Raw genomic sequence first — 22,500 nt, forward strand, 5'->3', positions numbered from 1 at the left:
TATATACCTTTCACTATGTTCAACTATGCAGCTTTTTTTTGTATATAATATCTCTAGAAAATTGCACATAAATTAAAATAAAAAGCCAACATGACGGTAATTGAAGATAATTTTTTAATACATACCTCCACTATCTTCAACTACAGAGCTTATTATTGTCTCCTCTGCCTTATTTGTCTCGTCTAGAAAACTGAACATAAATATAAATTGATTGGCTAACAAATATAAATGAAACGGTAATTATTTAATAAATACCTTGATTGTCTTTAACTACGAAGCTTTTTATTGAATCTGCCTCCTCTACAAAACAAACCATACATTAAATAAAATGTTAATTTTATTTAATACATTAAATAAAATGTAATTTCTTATTACATATCTTCACTATCTTCAACTAGAAAGCTTTTTATTGTCTCCTCTGCCTTATTTGCCTCTAAAAAATTGAATATTAATAAAAATTAAAAGGTAACAAATATAAATGCAAAGGTAATTTTTTAATGCATACCTTCACTATTTTCAGCTACAAAGCTTTTAATTATCTGCTCTGCCTTATTTGCTTCTAGAAAATTGAACAAAAAATAAAATATGGAAAAAAAATGCTTCAGCAGACTAAAAATTGAAACATAAAAAGAAAATCGGTTGTTACTATTTACCCTTAATGCTTTCCACCAATAAATGTTATTTTTCGATTTCTATTTCATTTTTTGTTGGAATTGTTTCTAAAGTAGAGGGTAAAAAAGGTCTTTCAAATTAGAAAAAATTGGATGTCTAGCAATAATATTCATGAAACTCCTTAGCTTACTTTTTAGAAGTTAAAAAAAGTAGTTATTGTAAAACTTATATATAAGTTGTGCGCATACCTTTATCAGAAGTGCCTTCAAGAAATTTCTTAACATGTGCTCTTTTATGGGTTTCTTTTATAATGACTTTATTACTACACAGTTTGTAATTTCCACATTTTGTAATACGGCTTCCTTCGTAAGGTCCTTTAAAAGCTGCTCCTTTGCATCTCCTCCTAATATCAAGTAACAAAACTTTGTCCCCAATTTTAATGCATTCTTCCTTAAATTTGATATTTTTTGAAACTCTTTTATCGTAATATTTTTTTGTTTCAATTGAGCTTCTGTAATGTTCTAAAATTTTAACTATTGTAATTAGAAAAAAACAAAAGATAAAAGATGGTATCTTAAAAATTAAAGTTAAGTGGTGTAAGCGATCACTTTAAAGACCTAATTGGTTAAGTTTTTCAATATGAATTTTATTTTTTTCGACTTCAACTTTTAATTCATCTTTATTTGCGGGGAAAATACCGATCTCCTAAATAACAAAGCATACTGGTATTGGTATACTGAATTATGAGTGTAAAGTAAATATAATTGCTTAAAATATTATCCCAAATATACTTACTTCTTTGACCTCATTTCTGCAAACAAACCAAACATCGACTCAAAGGTGACACTTTTGTGGACGTTTGTTTTTCAATACGTAATGGATGTAAAACTATATCTAGAAACTCATCCAAGTTTGACTGGTTTTCGTCGACAAGTTTTCTGATTTTTCGAATAAACGCAATTTCAAAATAATGATGTTGTTATCATTATTTTATTGTAAACTTAAACAATAATAAAATAATGCACGCCTTTTTATATTTTTGTTTGTATTTTCATCTTGTCCATTTGTTTGAGGTTGATAAACAGCAGTTCTTCGTCGTTCGATACCCAAGATCATCGTTTAACTAATTAAATAACAGAAAAAAATGAGTTATTTTTATTACTTGCTATTGTAAATGCTGTATTATACAAAATCAAAAGGTCTTATTCTAATTCATGCTTAAAGGATTCGACCTAATGTTGTTCCTACGGGTCTGCATTATATAAAAAAATAAAAAATACCTCATTTCAAAACTCAGTTCCATTGTCAGTAAGCATGACAGATGGAAATCCAAAGGTTGTAACTAATTTTATTATCGCTCTTGCTACCGCTATTGCTTCCTTATTTGGTAATGCCTAAGCAATAGGCCATTTAGAAAATAAATTGGTGCAATTCATGAAGTATCTGTTACCCATTGATGTTTTAGTAAATGGTCCAGCGAAGTCTATACCAATAATTTCCCATACTCTTGTGGTCTAAACAGGATATTTCAACATAATGCAACATAAGAAAGTAAGCAAAATGCATTATACATTCGTATAATATACTAAATTAAAGATTCTAAATTCTAGAAAGATATTTAAAAACACTTTATTAAGTTACCTTTATGGAATGTAGAGGTTCGGATGCGGAAAGCAGTTTTATCTATTAAAAGAATTATTTTTTTTATTCCTTTTTTAACCTTTTATCTCAACTTCCCAAGGCCGATGGTAGTGATTTTACAACTCTACTATGATAATAAAATAAAAATAATGCAATTAAATAAATTTAAAAGCAAAATACTTTACCGATTTTTTAATATCTCCGGTAATATTGGGCCAATAACGTTTTTCCATTATTTTCATTGCTGTTTTGTTTGTGCCACCATGGCCCCCTAAAAGACGTTCATGTTCCGCAGCAAAAAATTTTTTTTTGCTCTTCCATATCCACAACAATATCTGCACAATATAAGTTTCCAAATATCTTTACTCTTGAGTTTTTCAAAATTGGGTATTGTGGTTAATTCCTTCGGCTAATTGCCTTATAGAGGCCACATACCAGGGCTAGCGAAGACAAGTTTAGCTCACTAATGAGCATTATCAACTGCATCGCTAACCAAGAGTAAGTGAATTTAGGAAGAGCAAAGTAAGTTAGAGTGAAAGTCAGAAGAAGTCGAGTTAGAAAGATAGAATAGAGAAAGCGGACAGATATTGCACGAGATGTTAGAATTCAAACTATAAATGTCTTACTATTAAATGTCTTACATACATTTAGTTGTGTATGTATAGTAAGATAAAAAAAAAAGTTTTTCAAAATTGTAATGAGTATATCAAACCTGTTTTTATATTCCGAATTAGGGACTATTTATATACATACATAATTGTAAGAAAATCAATAAGTATGTCTTAATGGCTCATACGGAAAGCAGTTAGTCCACATATACAATATACAATAAATGTGCTGCACACTTTTGACATTTATTATACTAAATTATGTCTTTCGTACGGGAAAAACACAACATTTAATATCATTTATTTTGTAGAGAAATTTGTTGTTTTCTTTTAGTTTTGTCTTCTAAAATGAGCTTTCTGTCTCCTTTCTGGATGCCTAACTTTGTAACGCTTATATTTCTGTTTTTTAATACTTATGTTTTTTTCCTCTAAAAACGTCTTTTCCACATGCAGGGGTTGCTAACGGCTTCGCCGAAAGATCGTGACTTATGTTGTGGTCTGGAGGGGCTTGTTGTTGACTAACCTGTAGGTCTAGCCCTGGTAGGTAATGCGTGACTCGGTAAGGCAAGTAGTAGAAGGGGGATAAATTTTATTACCTACTTAGTATTAAGATTACACGTAGAAAATTAAACAACTTAAATTAAATTAAGTAGAAGAAAAAATAAATATTTAATAAGTAGAATAGAAGCTTTTGAATAAAAAGTTACAAGAATATTATTTAAATATTTTCAATGTTTTTTAAAGATGTTTTGAGACCAGTACTATGCGTAATAAAATTGGAATAGCTCTGGGTTTCTGACACGTCAGACGAAGGTGCATTCGAAACAAAAATTTTTGGGCTTAACTTTCAACCCCAAATAATAAATATTTGCTAATATAATTTCACTTCACTTAGTTTAAAATTCATTCTTTTCCTGAATTACTCAAGTCGAACTGTTTTACAAATATTATAATTACCGGCAATTTATGTTAGGAATTTTGTTACCACGGCTACGCGTTTGTACTCGAATCGTTGAATTGAAATTAAAAAAGTCTTTTTTATGCCAACTGATATAGTCAATTTTATTATCTAACTCAATCATTTTGATTTAACCACCACGCTTTCGTCCTTATTTTTTTATTATTGCTCCATTGTTTCGTTGTCAAAATGATTAAAATATTCGCGAAAGCATTTCGATGTCGCAGTGGGCTTAAAACAACAATAATCAACATGTTGTTTTCATTTCAAATTAGTTAACAGTAAATAATCGCAATCCCCAAACTTTTTATGCTGGTCTTTTCCATAATATTATACAGTACTATAAATATAATACAATGTTCATACAGTATTGGTACAGTATTCTTTATCATTACACATTGATATTTGATGTTTCTTAAAAGAAAAATTCGCAATGATTTTACATTTATCATTATAAATATATATAAATCGATTTTTGAACTGAACTTGCGAAGACTCATAATTGACTCAAGAATCACAGGCACCTTCTCTCATACCACCCACAAAAAAACGTTAATATGATCATATTTTAAAATTGTTACTTTATTGGGATAATAAAGAAGCTTCTTTTATTTAATAAAAGATTCCAAATATTTTCTAGCCCTCTCTCCTTAAATTTAAAAATATACAAAAAAAAAACAACAACAATGAAAAACTGTAATTATTTCTTTTCCTTATATGTTTATGCACTAAGACATAAAAATACAAGCATAAAAATATGTTCGTTGTGTACTTTTTGAATCTTTAGAATTCATTAACTCGTTCAAAGCCTTATGCCTTTTAATAAGCCTTTTCAAAGTCTTGGTTAAACAATTTTGCATTTTTTAATTGTTAGCTCAATCGCATCTAAATAAAAAAGAAGATTAAATTAAACATTAAAAAGCTAAAAAAAGAAAATAAAGAATAAAAAAAAATTGTAAATTTATTATAAGCTCTCTAAATAAACATATATTGTATACATACATATATCATATATTTTTTAACAACTTCCAACAAAGCTGAAAGCAATAAGAAAGAGCTACCACTATTTTAGTATATGTGTTGTCTATATATCACAATAAGAAACTAAGGTTCCTACGTAAAAAATTACATCCCCCTAATCCAGGCTTCTAGAATATTACATCCTCTATGTAATATTTAAAATACTGCAAAGTATTAGTATTTGATATCTAAAATATCACATCCCCCATGTGTAATCTACATATATAACACAATAAGAACCTGAAATTCCTATGTAAAATATCACATCCCCTTTATCCAGGCTTCTAGAATATTACATTCTCCTATGTAATATTTAAAATACAGCGAAGTATTAGTATTAGGTATCTAAAATACCACATCCCCCATGTACATTCAATATATATACCACAATAAGAACTTGAATTTCCTACGTAAAAGACCACATTCCCCTTATAGAGGCTTCTAGAATCTTACATCTCCTTATGTAACATTTAAAAACTACAAAGTATTAGTATTTGGTATCTAAAATATCACATCCCCCATGTGTAATCTACATATATATCACAATAAGAACCTGAAATTCCGACGTAAAATATCACATCCCCTTATCCAGGTAATCTAGAATATTACATCCCCCTATGTAAGATTTAAAATACTGCAAAGTATTAGTATCTGGTATTTAAAATATCACATCCCTCATGTATAATCTATATAATCATTGTCACGCAATATATTAGGATCAAAATTTCATAAGAATGAATTTAAAATATATTACCATTTAATGCCGACTTCACCTACAGTATATCATTTACAAACCGTTTTATGAATCTTGATCGTTGCGTTTTTAATTTATTGTTTTTGTACATAAATATTTCGGACGGACTAGATACACTTCTAAGTGTAATAACTTGAAAACGCATTCTCGTTTTTCGGTTTTTCTATGGGGGATGTGATATTTTAGGCGGATGTCATATTTTATTTTATATACCCTGCCTACAATTTTAATGTGAAAGCTAAAAGTGATTGCATTCCAGATTCCGGAATTGTCACATCAAACTACAGTGTTTCAGTAAGTTTTCAAGGAATAATGGATCACACTACAAACAAAATTTGGAAAGTTATGGATAAATCGAAACTACCTGAGCCTTGCAATACTCTTTTTCTTATAAGCAAAGTCGGATTCGATGGTTCCTCTGGACAGTCTGTTTATAAAAAGAAAACTGAAGATGAAGAGGACAGATTACCAGTTCCAGTTAAAGAATCTTTGTTTATTTAGTTTATAGTACCTGTGCAACTTAAAATACAGGAAACTAATGTTATTCTTTGGACTTACCCCAAAACATCCTCAACCCAATATTGTCGTCCTGTTCGAATGCAATACGTTAATAAAAATCAGCAAATTATTAAAGCAGAATTGATATTTTAAGTCAACTAAACTCAGAGCAACAATCACAGACTTATTTCAAGTAAAGCACAAGTTATGTGCTAGACTTGAAATAAGTCAAGCACATAACTTGTGCTTGACTTATTAAATATAATTTGCAATATATGCGGATTAAATCCTAAAAAATTGAATGACTTCATATTTGCTTACAATAGACAACCAAATCAGATGTCTTTGGACCTTGGAGTTCACACTCTCTATCTCTGGATTCATTGTTTTGAATGTCTGTTACATGTTGGACAGAGAAGACGACCAGGATACAATGATTGCGAATTTTTTCATGCAAACATTCCTGAAAAGAAAAAAAAAGTCAAAATTCAGGAAAAGCTTAAAGATACACTTGGACTTACTGTTGATATACGAAAAGTGGTGGCTCTGGTACATCCAATGATGGAAACACAGCAAGAAGGGCATTTAGAAGCCATGAAACTTTTGCTGAAATACTTGGAGTTTATAAGGATCTAGTTAAAAGATTTTTCATTATTCTTTGTGCATTGTCCTGTAAGCACCTAATTGATCCAGATAAACTAGATATATATTGCAAAGATGCATTTAAGACATATGTAGCACATTTTAAATGGTATCCTATGTCTGCTGGAGTGCACAAGATGATTGTCCATTCACACCAGGTTGTAAGAGACAAGCTAGTTCCAATTGGTCTCTTATCTGAAGAAGCCCAGGAAAGTAGAAATAAAGATATTAAAAATTTTCGAGAACACTTTACAAAAAAATTTTCTAGAAAAATTACAAATAAAGATGTAATGCAAAGATTGCTTTGCTCATCAGACCCAATTTATTACTTCTATGAGGCAAAGTTCTGAATCAAAGAAGGAACTTGCTCTTCCAGCAGAATGTTTAGACCTTCTTTTTTAATTTTTTAAATATTATATTCTTAATTTTATTCTTAATTGTAGTATCAATAATATGGGTTCTAAATAGGTTTACTTTATTTGAAGAAATCTGTAAAAAGCATTTTATATTTTGTTTCATTGTTGTTTATTAAAACATCAAACCCTTTATAATTATGTATTTTTAAACTCAGTTTAGTAAAAAAAAAATATAAATAATAATAATTTTTATTATTATCTATATTATTTTTATAGAAATAATATAATTGGTTTTACACTGAGATTATAAATAAAAAATAATTATTTTTATTTATAATCTCAGTGTAAAACCAATATTACGCGTTTTTTGTGAGTAGTCATATGTTCTTGTTGTAAATATATGCATATAATATTCCTGTCTAGGTAATTATTAAAATATGTGTGCCCGAAAATTTTGTTTATTAATTGAGCAGGAAGTCAAACTATAGAAATCAGTATTATTGAAAATATTTTCAAATTTAGATCTTAATATAATTGCAAAAAATGTTATGTCATGTGTCCTTGGTGTGTTATTTTAGAGTTTGTTTATTCTACCCATTAATATTCGTAATATTCGTAAGTGTACCATAAAATCATGGAAATTATTAAATTTATTTAAATATTGCCATGTAATATGTGTCATATGTTATGTCTACTTTTTGTCCTTGGTGTGCTACTCTACATGTTTATGCAATCTATCACGATGTAATAAATGTGTAATTTGTCCTCCAGAGAACATTTAATTAATAGCTGTTCTAAAAGTAATTATGTTAAAATAAGTACGTTAAGTGTAACGACGCTATGTGTTCATGGTGTTCTGCACATGTATGATATTTATTCATTCAAACAAAAGTGTATCATACATGCTGGTGACTATTTATGGTAAATAGAAAGTTGAAAATTAAATATGAAATACGTATTACATGTTTATTATTCGTTACTTCATTTGTTCTTGGTTTCGTGTTATTGGTGTGTCCTTCAGAGATATGACAACCGACATTACAATGATAGTTATTGTTGGCCATAATGAACATTCACAGAAAATTTTAGCTTTTTAGCTTTAAAATTGGCGAAGATATGGTTTTTGCCTCAAAAGTGACATTTCTGGACCACTGTGCATCATAAAAATTGCTTACAAACTTAATTAAATCCCGTAACATTTTAATGAAAGTAGTTTACCATGGACAACTAGTTGACATAATTTTAAATGACTTTGCTTAAGCATTCACACACAAGAACTTCTTTATATAACTAATGTCTATGACATTTGATGCTATTAAACTGCATTTTTAGTTAACTAGCTAATGGACAACAATGAGCAATAATTGGAGATTAAACAAAAACTAATTAATAATACCATGGTTGACATTGACAGTAACGTATGCAATCTAGGATTGATATGCATTAAGCGTGAACTTGGAGTACTAAAATCAAACAACCTCAAGTACAAGTAGAAACAGCAGCTTGGGTTGGCAATTGAATGCTTGGTTTTCTTAAGAAGTCATTTCGGTGTCAGAGCTCTCTAGCTATGAAAAAATATGTACGAGCTGTACATTAGTTCACATCTAGAGTTTCTACCCAAACGTGTCTAATAACGCGTAATATTGTTTATTAAACATTTTAGTTACAATTTAAAACTAAAATAATAGGCTTAACTATTATGCCATTAGCATAATTGGCATAACTTAACACTTATGCCAATTCGCACTTATCCAGCCTCCCGGAATTAGAAGTAACATATTTATATTTGAGCAAATACGGGTATTTATTGAGCCTAGATTGAAGATTCTGCTGTGTGGTTTTTGTAGAGGTTATGGCACTCAGCATGCGCTTTTTATTTTACTGAAAAAATAGCAGGAATACTTGCATAAAGAAAATATTATTGGGTCCATGCTTATGGATCTTTCAAAAGCTTACGACCTGATCCCTCATAATTTATTAATAGCTAAATTGGAAGCTTATGGTTTTTCTCATGAAAGCCTTAAACTTTTACTACCATATCTGAGCGATCGTAAACAAAGGTTTAAATTGGGTTCATCATTTTTTAAGTGGTTAGGAGTTTCATTAGTACCTCAAGGATCAATCCTTGGGCCAATATTCTTTAATATATTTACAAATGACCTTTTTCTATTTATTAAAGACTCTGAGATTTTTGCTTTAGATAACTTTAAGCTACTTTGGACTGCAATTGATAAGGATTTAAAGTTTGGTGATCACATTAAAGCTCTATGTGGAAAAGCTAATTGTAAGTGCTTTGCCCTTTCTCGAATAAGAAGTTTTCTATCTTATAAACAAGCAACTCTATTATTTAACGCATATAATTTATCAAATTTTTTATACTGTCCTTTGATTTGGATGTTTTGCTAAAAATACAATGACAACCTTATCAATAAAATTCGTAAAAAAGCACTCGACATTGTCCAATGGTTTAAAGCCTAAGTTTATGAAGGGCTTATTTATAAAGAAAGCTTTTCCATTTCAACTTAGATGTTGCAATAAATTGATGCTATATCCCAAAGGCTCTAATCATAAAAATACAAATAATGTCTTATATAGAGCCACCTCGCTCTGAGATTCCCTTGACAATAAAACAATGTGCTCAAAAAGTATCCAGGTGTTCAAAAATAATATTTTACATTGGAATGGGGGAAAATGTTTTTTGTAGAATTTGTAAAACTTAAATTTATGTATTATTATTATTAAGCATGTCATTTTTTACGAATTTATAAATTTATTTGTTCTTTTTACGGTATTTGCGAAGTTATTTTTTCTTTTTATGATTTTTATGAAAGTCATTTTTTTTTAGTTTTAAGATTTTTTATGCATGATATTTTATTTAAGTACGCTGTCATGCTAATTGTAACTGATTTTTTATGGATATTTTTACGTTATTTTTGTTTGTTTGTATTGTCTATACAGTTTATTATGTTGATTTTAATTAGTTAATTTATAAACTACTGTGTGCAATCAACTATAAATAAAGTTTTAAATAAATAAATAACAAATAAATAAATAACAGTGCATTAAAATAAAGACTTAAAAGGATAACGGGTGATAATCATCTTTTGGCAAAAATTTAAACTGAAATTTAATAATTTTAGAAATTTTATTTTAGATCTATCAAATACAATATAATATTGTCAATTAAGTATTTATTAAAAAAAATATTATTATAAAAAAATAATAATGAAAAAAATAATTAGAGTCCAGATCTTCTTAGGGTGGAGTGAATTTTTCGCAAAACTTTTTAATTTAGCATGAACATACTTAAGTGTGGATTTTGCATAATGGGTAATTAAAAATGTCGTTTCTAAAGCATCAAAAAATTCTTATTTACGCCACTAACCCAAACAATGACATAATAAGATAAAAAAAAATAATTTATTTAGTTATTCCGCTGCGTTTTTCTTTAAAATATATAAAAAGTATAACTTTTTGTAGAGATGCTATTTCAACAATGCAATTATAACAACCAAGTTTTTTTTTTCATTAAAAGAATGATATTATGGAGTAAAATTGAATGTAAAGAAAGTCTATACATTCAATCTAGGGACCTTCCATTTCTTATAATGGCTGATTTTTAAACGTTAGTTAAAACATTTTTTAAACCATTAAAATTGCGTTAAATGTGTGATTTCAGCTTATAATTGTTAAATTAAGGAAGAATTTCCATCTGTTTTTTTGATTATTTTTTATCTATACTTCCCTTATATACAAACAAACTAGGGGTGAGTTTATCTGATTCTCGGTGTAGTTAAGGCGATTTACAAATTATTCGAATTCTTTTATTTGGAATAGCATAATTTTATAGCGTATTTTGTCCAAACAAGAGCTTTAGATGTTATAATTTTTTTTTTTTGAATTTTTTTTAATATTTAAAGAAACTTTTCTTTTTTTTATATACTTTTCGAAATCTTTTTACTACCCGTAATAGTGAATCTAAAGAACACCATTTTGGAGTCTTTAGATCAATTCTGCTCATCGGTGTTAACATGAATTTAGGTAAAAAAAATTTGAAAAAGTGTCTTAATTTACTATAGATCCTAGTTCTAATTGGTTCTGACGTGTACTAACTATGTATAGTTGTCAAAACACAATATTTCTATCGATTTTCACAAAAAAAACTAGAATTCCGACCAAGAAAGAGCCTAAAATTATAAAAAATTGCCAATAAACAATCAGAACAGATTTATTAATCTATGATGCTCATTTTACCTATAAAACGTATTTATTTAAAAACTTATTCAAATTTGGACAAGCGATTGTGATTTTAAGAAGATTTTTTTTTTTAAAAGAATCTTTGGTCTGGGTTTTTTCGCTATAAACATTTATATTTTATGATACCGCAAAATTTATCATTTTAATTTTTTTAACGGAAATATGTCTTAGTCAACAAAATATCATACACACGCTATAATGTTATAAAATTGCCTTAACTACACCGAGTTGCCTTTAAACTTAGTTTAAAAATCCCAAAATCCCGACTATAACTTAGGAGCTATAATTACTTAGAAAAAAAATTTACATGCTTTTTTCTTACCCTATTAACAGCATTTTTGCCTGGTTTTCTCAGAAAAAGGCTCTTAAATAGTGAGTTGCGAATGTGAAACACTCCATTAGAATTGGAGTTTGACAAGAGAGCTCACCTTTAAAACCATTACAAGATATACATAAAGTATGTATAAATTAATCAAAGTTGTTTATGTTCGACACATCTGAAAATTATGCCGACCTGTTTATATTTAGGACTAATGTAAATCAATTGACTGTCATCAATTTACTCGGATGCCTCTATTAAGGTTGTTTTCAATTAATAAAAATCTCTCTCTAAAGAGACGTGAAATAGAAATCTCATTGAGGTAAAGCGAAACAAAATCGGTTCTATTTATTTGATTTGAGATATAATTTGAATTAAAATCTCTTGCAAGATACAACACCATAAATTGCAAGATACAACACCATAAATTGCAAGATACAACGCCGTAAATGTAATGGAATAATAAGACAAAGCATAAACGCTAGCTTAAAATGTTATGTTTAAACATAAACATAAATGTTATATTTAGCCATTTAAAAAATATTTTTAATGTTATTTTATAAAAATATGTATTACGAGGGTCACTATTTATATTTATGGAATAGGAACAAAAACAAATAGTTAAGCTGCGAATATATTTTTATTGTTTTTCAAAGTACTCGCCATGATGATCGATACACTTTTGTTTGCGCTTAAACCAATTTTCAAAGCATTTATTCCATTCCAAATGAGGTATCTCCAAAACATGATTTTTGAACGCTTCAATAGCTTCTTCGGGCAATGAAAATCGTTGACCACGCAGTTTATTCTTCACGCATGGGAACAAAAAGAAATCATTGGATGCCAAGTCAGGGCTGTACGGCGGATGACCCATCAATTCAATGTTTTAAGTGCTCAAATAGTCTCTTGTTTGAGCCGATGTGTGAGAGCTTGCATTGTCATGATGAAGAACAATCCGACGTCTCTTGTTTGTTTTCCTTATTTCACCGAAGATATCTGGCAAACAGATGGTTGTGTACCACTCAGAATTTGCTGTTTTCAATCCTCTAGAGGCACTGTTGCAATATGACCAGTTTTTCCGAAGAAACAGGCCGCCATTTTCTTTGAAGTGCTTCGTGCGCGAACAACTTTTGTTGGATTTGTGCATCTTGGAACACCCATACAGTCGACTGCTGCTTACTTTCGGGCTCATACGAATATATCCATGATTCGTCACCTGTCACTATTTTATAAACGTCTTTTGAAGCACCGCGATTGTATTTTTTAAGCATTTCTTTGCACCAATCGACACGAGCCTTTTTTTGAGCGATTGTCAAGTTATGTGGGATCCAACGCGAACATACCTTTCGCACAGCTAAGTGTTCATGTAAAATCACATATATGCTGGTGGAACTAATGCTTAGGGATGCTTCAATCTCACAATAGGTTACATGACAATTTTGCTTAATCATTTTGTGCTTAGCATTGATGTTTTTTGATGTGTTTTTTGATGTGTCACAGTGGTTTTTGATGGAGCTTTATCGCCAAAAGTCAAATTAAGTTGATTGACACACTCTTGTTGTGATAATCCACGTCGAAAGTCGTAAAAAATCATCGCACGAAAATGTTCACAATTTAGTTCCATTTTTTGCCGAGATGAAACTTTCAACTAAATATAAAATAAACAAATAGCGTCCGTATGACAAAATGTTCTGAGTATGTATATCGTCAAAAATGTCAAACTTTACGATGGAACCGTCAGATGGACTCACATGACATCAGTGTTGCCATTTCCCGAAATATAAGTTTTTTAAGTTCCGTATACCTTTTTTTTGACAACTTTTTAAATTTTTTAATATTAGAGTTACTTTGTGAATATATAAGATCTCATAACTTCTCATTTAACAGTTTTGTAATTCAGTTTATTGGTTAGTTATTTAGTTTTTATTGCTTCTGGTTCAATGTATATAGATTATAATCTATTGAAAGATTTTATGAACATGTCGCCGTGCTGCAAAGCAAAACTATCTTAAGTCCATTTTTAGCAAAATTGACTTTTTTGATTTAAAATACTCCTTAGGTACACAAAAGTCATCTCACAAAGTATGGAACCAAAAATGATTCAACTTTTGCGACTATGAGTAAATTTAAATATCTTATGTCCTAAAAAAATAATTAAGTGACATCGTTGCTGCAAAACAAAACTATCCTAGGTCCATTTTTTGGAAAAAAAAAATTTTTTGATTTAAAATGCTTAATACATGTAATAAATAACTGAAAACAAGTAGATTTAATTAAAAAAATCAAAAGTAGTAATTAGATTTAAACCTATAAATGTCTTTTTCTCAGAACAGCAAAAACGGGCTGAAGATGGTCTTGTTTTGCAGCAGCAATTTAATTTGTAGAATTTTGTGATACTTTATATGGGTTTAAGATTATCTTAAGTCCATTTGCATTGTTGCTTCTCATTAACATAAATTTTTAATTTTTTATTTGTTATACAGGGTGGGGCTGAGGAACTTACTTATTTGAATTAGCCTTCCTGAAGTGTAGTTTGCTACGATAACTTTAAGGAGAGCCTTAATCAAGAGCGCAAACTGTAAAGTTTTGTTTATATGATGAGCCGCATTAATTTATTTTCTTTTTTCTTTGCAGTAGTCATGGAATGGACGAATGTGGAACGTGCTTTTGCGGTTGAGACATATTTTTCCTGTGGTAAATCAATCATCGCCACACAGCGTGCATTTCGTCGGCATTTCCATGTTGCACCTCATGGCCGTGTTCCAGGACGACAGTCAATCGTTTCGTGGGTGAAGAACTTCAGGGACTTTGGAGATATGAAGAAGAAGCCTGGTCTCTAAAGGACTGCCAGATCTCCGCAGAACATTGAAGCGGTGTGGCAACCCATCTTGAGGTCTTCCCGACGATCTGCCCGCAAGCATGCATCAGCTCTTGGGTTATCAGCTCGTTCTGTTAGACGGATCCTTCATGAGGAGTTGAAGTTCCATCCTTACAAGGTTGTTGTTGCCCAGGAACTGATTCCTCGGGACTTCGATGCTCGTGAGGCTGCGTGTAGAGCCCTTCTCGACTTGCCTGATAACACGCTTGTGTTCTTCAGCGATGAGGCGCACTTCCATTTTTCTGGGGCTGTGAATAAGCAGAACATGCGGTATTGCTGAAAACCCACGAGAACTTCACCTAAGATCTCTACACACGCAACGTGTGACTGTTTGGTGCGCAATATCCCGAGTTGGAATAATCGGTCCCTGGTTCTTCGAAGAAAATGAGAGGACAGTTTCGGTGACATCTGAGCATTACGTGACGATGTTACAGGATTTCTTCCTGCCTAAACTGAACGAGATGGGCTTTGACGATGTTTGGTGTAACTGCGCATACATCAAGAGCATCCACGGTTTTCTTGAACGAAGCCTTTCCTGGGCACGTGATCTCTTTGAGGGGCAATCTTCAGTGGCCAGCCAGGTTCCCTAATCTTGGGCCTTGCGATTATATCTTGTGGGGACATCTAAAGTCCGTCGTGTACCATGATAGACCCAATAATCTGAACCATCTCAAATATAATATTTGTGAAGCCGTTGCCAACATTTCTATTGCGATGCTGGAAAGAGTCGACACTAATTTCCGGACAATGTATTGACAATAACGGACGTCATTTGCGTGATATCATCTTTAAAACTGGCAAATTGTAAAATTTACTTGTTCTTAATTATGCTATTACAAAATTCATTTGTATATATTCAATACTTTTGTTATAATATATGTTTCAAATAAGCAAGTTTCTCTGCCCTGTATTATGAAAAATAATAACATGTTCTACAAGCATTTTAAAAACAATTTGGTTTAATTAGGAAGATCAAACGCAGTGATGAATTAAAAACTTTAAATGCCTTTTTCTCAGAACAGCAAAAAAGGAGTTTAGATTTTTTAAAACATGTTTAAAGATTTTATGTTCATAAAATCTTAACACTAAAGATGTATATAGTTTGCATTTTCTTAGCGACTAAGTTATTTGGTGGTTTCGGGCCAAAATTATTAACAGACGCGGTCGTTAAAATTCTTTATAAACATGCATCGACTGAACAATCTGAATCATCAATTAAATCAACCATCTGAATCTATATTCTTAACAGTAAAAACTTTGAGCTTTAAAATAGTTTAACAGTCGAAATACCACTTTAAACTATTTGCTTTTAGTGCAGTTGAAACCTTTTGTCTGGTTGATTAAAGCAATGTAAAGTTAGATGTGAGTTGAAGGGGAACTGCCTCTTCTGCGTACGCATCATTATTTATTATAAAATCACCCTTAGTTAATTGGATACATCTCTGTTAAATAAAATAATATTGAATCTTTAAAATTGTGAAATTTAATGCTATCTTTAAAAAAAAGAAATCAAGTTCTAAAAGAGATAGTCAAACCGCGTAAGTACTTGCTATCTTAAACACCTCACTTTTCCAGTACGCAAAATAAAAAAAAATGCTTATTCAATAAATTTATACATAATGCGGAATAAGAATTAATAAAAGATATTACATTACTACTAAATTGTTTTGCGTTTCTCACAACTTTTGCGTAAAAACAGTTTTGCGCTAACATTTGATATCTTACACGTTCCGATGGTCGAAACATCGAATACTTTGGCGCATATTATTTGTCAAATCGTCCCCTCAGTATTCTCTTGTTCTATCTACAAATAAAATAAATACAAGAAAAAAAATATATATATATAAATAAATACAATGTTTTATGTAATATATAATATATAATATCAGGTAGAACATTGTATTGATTTATATATATACTTTTTTTGTATTTATTTTATATATTAGATAGAACATTTTATTTATTACATTTGTAGATAGATCAAGATAGGACGAAATGTCGATTAAAGTCATCCAAGGCCATCAAAAATTATTTTTGATGGCCTTGGATGACTTTCTTTTAACAGAATTTTAATTTTTGTTCTGATTATGCCTACATAAAAATTTATGACCAACAAGTTTTTAAAATTTCAACTCTTATTGTAAATTGCACTCAAGAAATAATTTTAAGAACCTCTTGCTATTGTCTTCTTGCCTAGAAAAATGTTTCAAGGCATTTACGAATTAAAAGCAATATTTTGAAATTTATCAAAAAAATACTTGGGTTTTAATTCATTGGCCAACTTAGCGTAGAGCAAAGGACCTTCCAGTATTTAATAACCTATAAGTTACAACTAACATTTCGGAAATAGTTTACAACACAAATCGAAATGCTGAAAAAATTAATATAGATGAGCATACAATATAATAAGAATAGTTATAATAATACGTTATGAACTTTACTATTTAAAAAGACGTGTGAACAGAGTTTTATATTTAGATAATAAAAATATTAGAATACATTTATAGGACGAAGTATGAAACAAGTAATAAAAACATTAAAAAACATTAATTCCGAATATCCGGATCAAATATACATATATTATCATTTAAATTAGTCGAATTCGTGACATTTTGTAAACCATTATCTTCTGAACAATTCCTTTTATCAATAGAAATAAAACCAAGTTCGCCATTTTCACAATTCTGATGATTTACCTCCAGTTTTTCTGAATTCTCAAGACTCTTTAAAATGTGTATATCGTTTTCAAGATCATTATAATAGTCGCTTCCCCTAATGTCTTTATCTTGATTTGAAGAATTTAAAAGATCGCTAGTTTGAAGTGTATGGTCGGGAAGACTTTTACTAAGTTTATTATCTGATAAATTGTCCTCATTAGGTTGATCAGAAGAACTCGTAAAAATGTTCATACCTTCCTCATTAAGAGAGCATTCGTTAAAACATTGTTCTAGCTTAATTGTGTCATTAGATTGAAACCCTATTTCACTAGAGAAGTACCTCACATCGCTATCAACATCTTTTGACAGTGTTTCAAAGGTGCATTCAACCATATGTTTAACACTGTCATCTTTAGAAAGACTTTGAAAGTATACTGAAAACGAACGTAAAAACGTAGAATAAATATGAATAAATAAGAAAAAGTAAAAAACTTGAAAAAATTTAAATCTTTATAAAATCTTAACAACTTAATTGACGTACTGGTACTTCGATATGCCAAAAGAGCTTTAGAAGCAACAAGACGAACATTTGGAACATTATCTCCACACAGTTGAAGTAAATTTGGAAGAAAATCTTTTGTAAAATTTACAGGATCGTAACAACAGTTTCGTAAAAAACATAGATAAATCTGTGAACATCTAATATATATATATATATATATATATATATATATATATATATATATATATATATATATATATATATATATATATATATATATATATATATATATATATATATATATATATATATATATATATATATATATATATATATATATATATATATATATATATATATATATATATAATAAACTTGAAAATAACCTAAGCTAAGCAGGAGGCACCATTTCAAGTACAAAAATGTAATTTATAATATAAATTACTTTTTGCAAACATTTAATATAATTTACCGAACTAACATGTAAAAAAACTCATAACTTGTGTATTATTAATGAGTTTAGATTTTTAAATGAACTTTGATGTTTTCAAGGTTAAAGAAAAAACACAACTCACGACTTTCTTTTTACCCAGTGTTGAGTTTTTGATCCCAGCTCCTTGATATTTGCAGTAAATTTACGCAAAACCAAATCACCTGATAAGCGTCTAATAAGCATGCATAACTAAAAAGAGTAATAGACATATTACATAAATAAAAGTTCTACTGAAAACCTAAAAAAAAATTGCTAATGCCTAAATTTAAAAACATACCAATTCATAAGCATTCTCTCTTACTTCAGCCACTTTATCAGCAGCCAGAGTTAATGCCACTGGACATATAAATTCACCCAACTCTGCTTCAGTATATAGATTTACAAGACCCATAAGCTGTCTAAAAATTTAAACAAAGGATTTGAAACTTTCAAAATAAGACAATACCTATCTGTGTGTGTGTGTGCGTATATATATATATACACACACACAATACCTGTGTGTCTGTGTGTGTGGGCGTGCGTATATATACACACATATATATAGGGTGTTATGAATAAGTTGTGTTTGTGCTTTTGATTTAAAATTGCTCTTAATTAATATATTTATTAAAAATCTAAATATATATAAAGTTTATTTATTAATTTAGATATGAATAAAAAAATCATGACTTCACAACTTTTGATTGAAGAAAGAACTCAAATTGTTTTTTTAAATAGAGAACTCGAATTGTTGTTCTATTCTATAAAACATTAGAGGTATGGTTTAAGAGGATTTGTATATAAATACTTTGTATTTATATATTTTTATTTATATAAAAATATATAAATACTTTGTATTTATATACTTTTATACATAAAAATATATAAATACAAAGTAGATAATCCACTATTTTAGGGTGGTAGCACTGCCACCAATGGATTTTATTGAATGTTTTTTAAAAAATAAGATATACTTTTGATGATAATGTTCAAACTATTTGAAACAGTTCAAATATTCAACGACTCAATTATTAATAGAAATAAAAGAGAAACTTAGAAAAGCCCTCTACAATAATTACTGTGTGCATGGAGTGTTTATTGACATAAGAAAAGCATTTGATATCATTGAGCACACAATCCTCCTATACAAACAGCAACACTGTGGTATTAGAAGTATTCTTCTTCTCTGGTTTTCCTCTCATCATTCAAATAGAACAAATTTTGTTTCAATGGTATCAACTTAAAAATAACTAATTCTTTTAATGGTGTTCCTCAAGACTCAATATTAGGAACATTACTTTTTTTATTTTATTTTTATAAATGATTTGACTTGCTTTACTTAAATTTTCTACTGTTTATCATTTTGCGGATGACACCAACTTCTCCAAATTTTATACTGCTTATCACTTTGTGAATGACATCAACTTGCTCCTAATTAACAAATCCCTTAAAAAAATTAACAAAAATACAAATCATGATCTAGCTAAAATTGTTCAATGGCTCTGCTCTATTAAAATATCCTTAAACTCTAAAAAAACTGAAATTATTATATTTAAATTTTTTCAAACAAAAATAAGCAATTAAATTTCAAATTAAGTGGGCAGAAAATAAACCTTATTCAATCTATTAAACATCTTGGAGTCAAATTAGACTCTAATTTATTTTTTGCATTGCATAAGACTTGAAATTAAGCAGATTGAATAGAATCTTAGCTAAAATCTGTCACTATGTTAACCATGAAACTTTGCTTAACATATCATGCTATTTTTCACTACTATCTTCGATATCTCAGATATAATTGTCAATTTCAGAAATAATCTAAGCAGCCTATTTAAGACAAACTTTTTTAAGACCAACTTATCTCCAAAATAAAGCTCTAGAAATAATTTCCAACATACTATTTGAACCCCAACATACTCTATTTTTTATCTAAAGGTCTTAAATTTTGTGACTTTATTCAACTATTAAATTTTCTATTTATTTAGAACCAAAACAAATAACCTACCTCTTACATTTATCAACTTTTTTTATTATAGAGAAAATTGTAATTATATTCTACAATATGCTTGCAACTTTGTACCTGTAACTAATCTGTACCTAAATATCAAACTGTTTATTACTGCTATGAATCCATACAATACAAAAGCACATAAACATGGAACAATCTTCCTTCCTAACTAAAATCTCTTAAACCACATTCAAATTTAAAACAGCTTTCTTTAACTATTTTTTAGAAAAATTGTTTATAAATCATATACTTTTCTACAACTTAATAATAAACCAAATCCTAAGCGCCAATTTAAAGATAAGAGAAAAATATTAGCAGTATCTATTATTTTTCTCTTTTCTGTTTATTAAATATTTTATTTTATTTTTAAACTGAAATATTTTTATTAGTATTATCTTCATCACTATTGTTATTATTACTATATTTTTTTTATAATTCACTCCTGTCAAAAAATCAAAATAATCTTTTTGAGCTGACCCGGAGAAATGGGAAAGAGTCACTTTTTTGGTAGTGAATTAATAAGATCAGGCCTTGCTTCTGTTTATACAATCCCAAGAGAAAATTTTAAAATCCCTGCACCACCATCTATTCCAAGTTTGATGATATGCTAAGAAAATTTCCAAAAGGACAATTTATTAAAATTGTCTTTGTACAGTGGACGGTTGTTTATTTCATTTTTGACTTTTTTCTTCCATTGTTTCAAGTTTTGAATGTGTAAAATCTGCAAGGTTACTACTTAATTCAAGAAATTTTGAATCCATGTATGGTTCTGTGACTTTGACGTTTGAAACTTGATTGAGAGTGGGAAAATATCAAGTTTTCTTGTGCCAAGGTTAGACATTCCTGTATTGATTTGAATTTGAGCAAGATCTTGAGCAATCAATTTTGTGGGAGCTTCAAAAAGTTGTCTAGCACTTGATGGGCCTAAATAAAGGAAAACTGAAATAAATAAAAACTTATTACATATATTTTAAAGTGAAATTTTAAAAGTTTAAAAATTTTTAAAACCAAATGGTCATTTTGGGCATTTGTGGACACAACTTTCGCAACTTTTTTCAACTTTCAATTTTTTGGCAGATTTTTAATGGATGCTTTTTATTTGAGCTTAAGCTGACCAATTTGACAGATGAGACACGATTGCTCCCCTGTGGACATCTTTGGATAAATTCCTTCAAAATCAAATGGAGGTGGAATATTTACGTCCTTGCCCTCATCTTTTCTCCTCATTGCTGAACAACATCCATCACAATTTTTTTTAGGAACTCTTGAAAATTAATGTCTTTTGCAAGTACTGTCTTCACTTTTTCAATTATAAAAAGTGTTACTTCTCTGTTAGGTTTGTTCATACAAAAAAAAAAAAGTTTTGCGGTTTTCTTCATGAGATTTTGCTTGGGTAGACATGATTTTGAATACCGATAAAAATAGCGTAGTTTACAAAATTGGTTTTACATAAAAGTGTTTAAATAACTTTATCTGTAAATTGTGAAAATATTGCTTTGCTATACAGCTTTTTGCCAAATTAGAGCAAATTTAAGAATATTTAAAAAAAAGTTTATGCTATAACTTATAACTATAAATGCTGTAGAAATGCCAAGTTTTTAATGCAGTCATTTTCTTTTATTGCTGTTTATAGTAATAAAACTAAACGTTAAATACCTTTTTTGGATATAATGTTTTGATTTCAACTTTTACATATTTATGATCCTGATATCATAGACTTTCTAACTCCATACCCCATTTCTCCGAGTCAGCTTGAAGAGATTATCTTGATGTTTTGACAGAAGTAAATAAATATTCTTACTGTTGTTATTATTGCTATATTATTATTAGTAGTGTTATAATATACATTTTTTATAATACTATAATACTTTAATATCAAATTTAATGCTGCTGCCATTACTCATTCGTGCGTGTTTGCACAGAACTCACAACATGCATTACACCCAAGTTAATGGCAAGAGAGGGTCACAGCACTTTTTGTATAAGAAAATGTGTACGAAAATGTAAGCAATGTGTACAAAATGTAAGCAAGTATCTAACTTATGTAAACTTCAAATTATGTAATGTTAAAATATGTATCAAGTTTTACAGCTTTAATTTTACTTTAAAATTGCATTGTGGCAACATCTCTTTAACTTTGATTTATAGCATTTATTTTCCATTTTATAAAGTCTTTTGTTTATTAAATGATGTTAAAAATTCATTGATCTAGGTAATATAACAACATATAATATAACATTATATAGAGATATACTATATATAAAGATATACTATAATAAAGATATTATATACTAGAGATAATGATATAGCCAATATAT

The 22,500-nt window shown here is 29.1% G+C and overlaps 1 protein-coding gene across 2 annotated transcripts in view; it reads right to left on the minus strand.

Annotated features, from left to right (window-relative positions):
* Window positions 1-17,000: 17,000 nt before the first annotated feature.
* Window positions 17,001-22,500, minus strand: part of LOC100202434 (serine/threonine-protein phosphatase 4 regulatory subunit 1) — a 58,745-nt gene continuing 53,245 nt past the window's right edge. For both annotated transcript variants that reach the window (XM_065819906.1, XM_065819907.1), the window contains exons 16-19: window positions 18,473-18,593; window positions 18,278-18,384; window positions 17,742-17,899; window positions 17,001-17,634 (exon numbers count right to left, since the gene is read on the minus strand). In XM_065819906.1, coding sequence (XP_065675978.1) covers window positions 17,090-17,634; window positions 17,742-17,899; window positions 18,278-18,384; window positions 18,473-18,593 — 931 coding nt within the window. In that variant the 3' untranslated portion in view covers window positions 17,001-17,089. The remainder of the gene's footprint in view (window positions 17,635-17,741; window positions 17,900-18,277; window positions 18,385-18,472; window positions 18,594-22,500) is intronic.

This window comes from Hydra vulgaris, chromosome 15, assembly GCF_038396675.1.
Source record: "Hydra vulgaris chromosome 15, alternate assembly HydraT2T_AEP".
Classification (NCBI taxonomy): Eukaryota; Metazoa; Cnidaria; class Hydrozoa; order Anthoathecata; family Hydridae; genus Hydra; species Hydra vulgaris.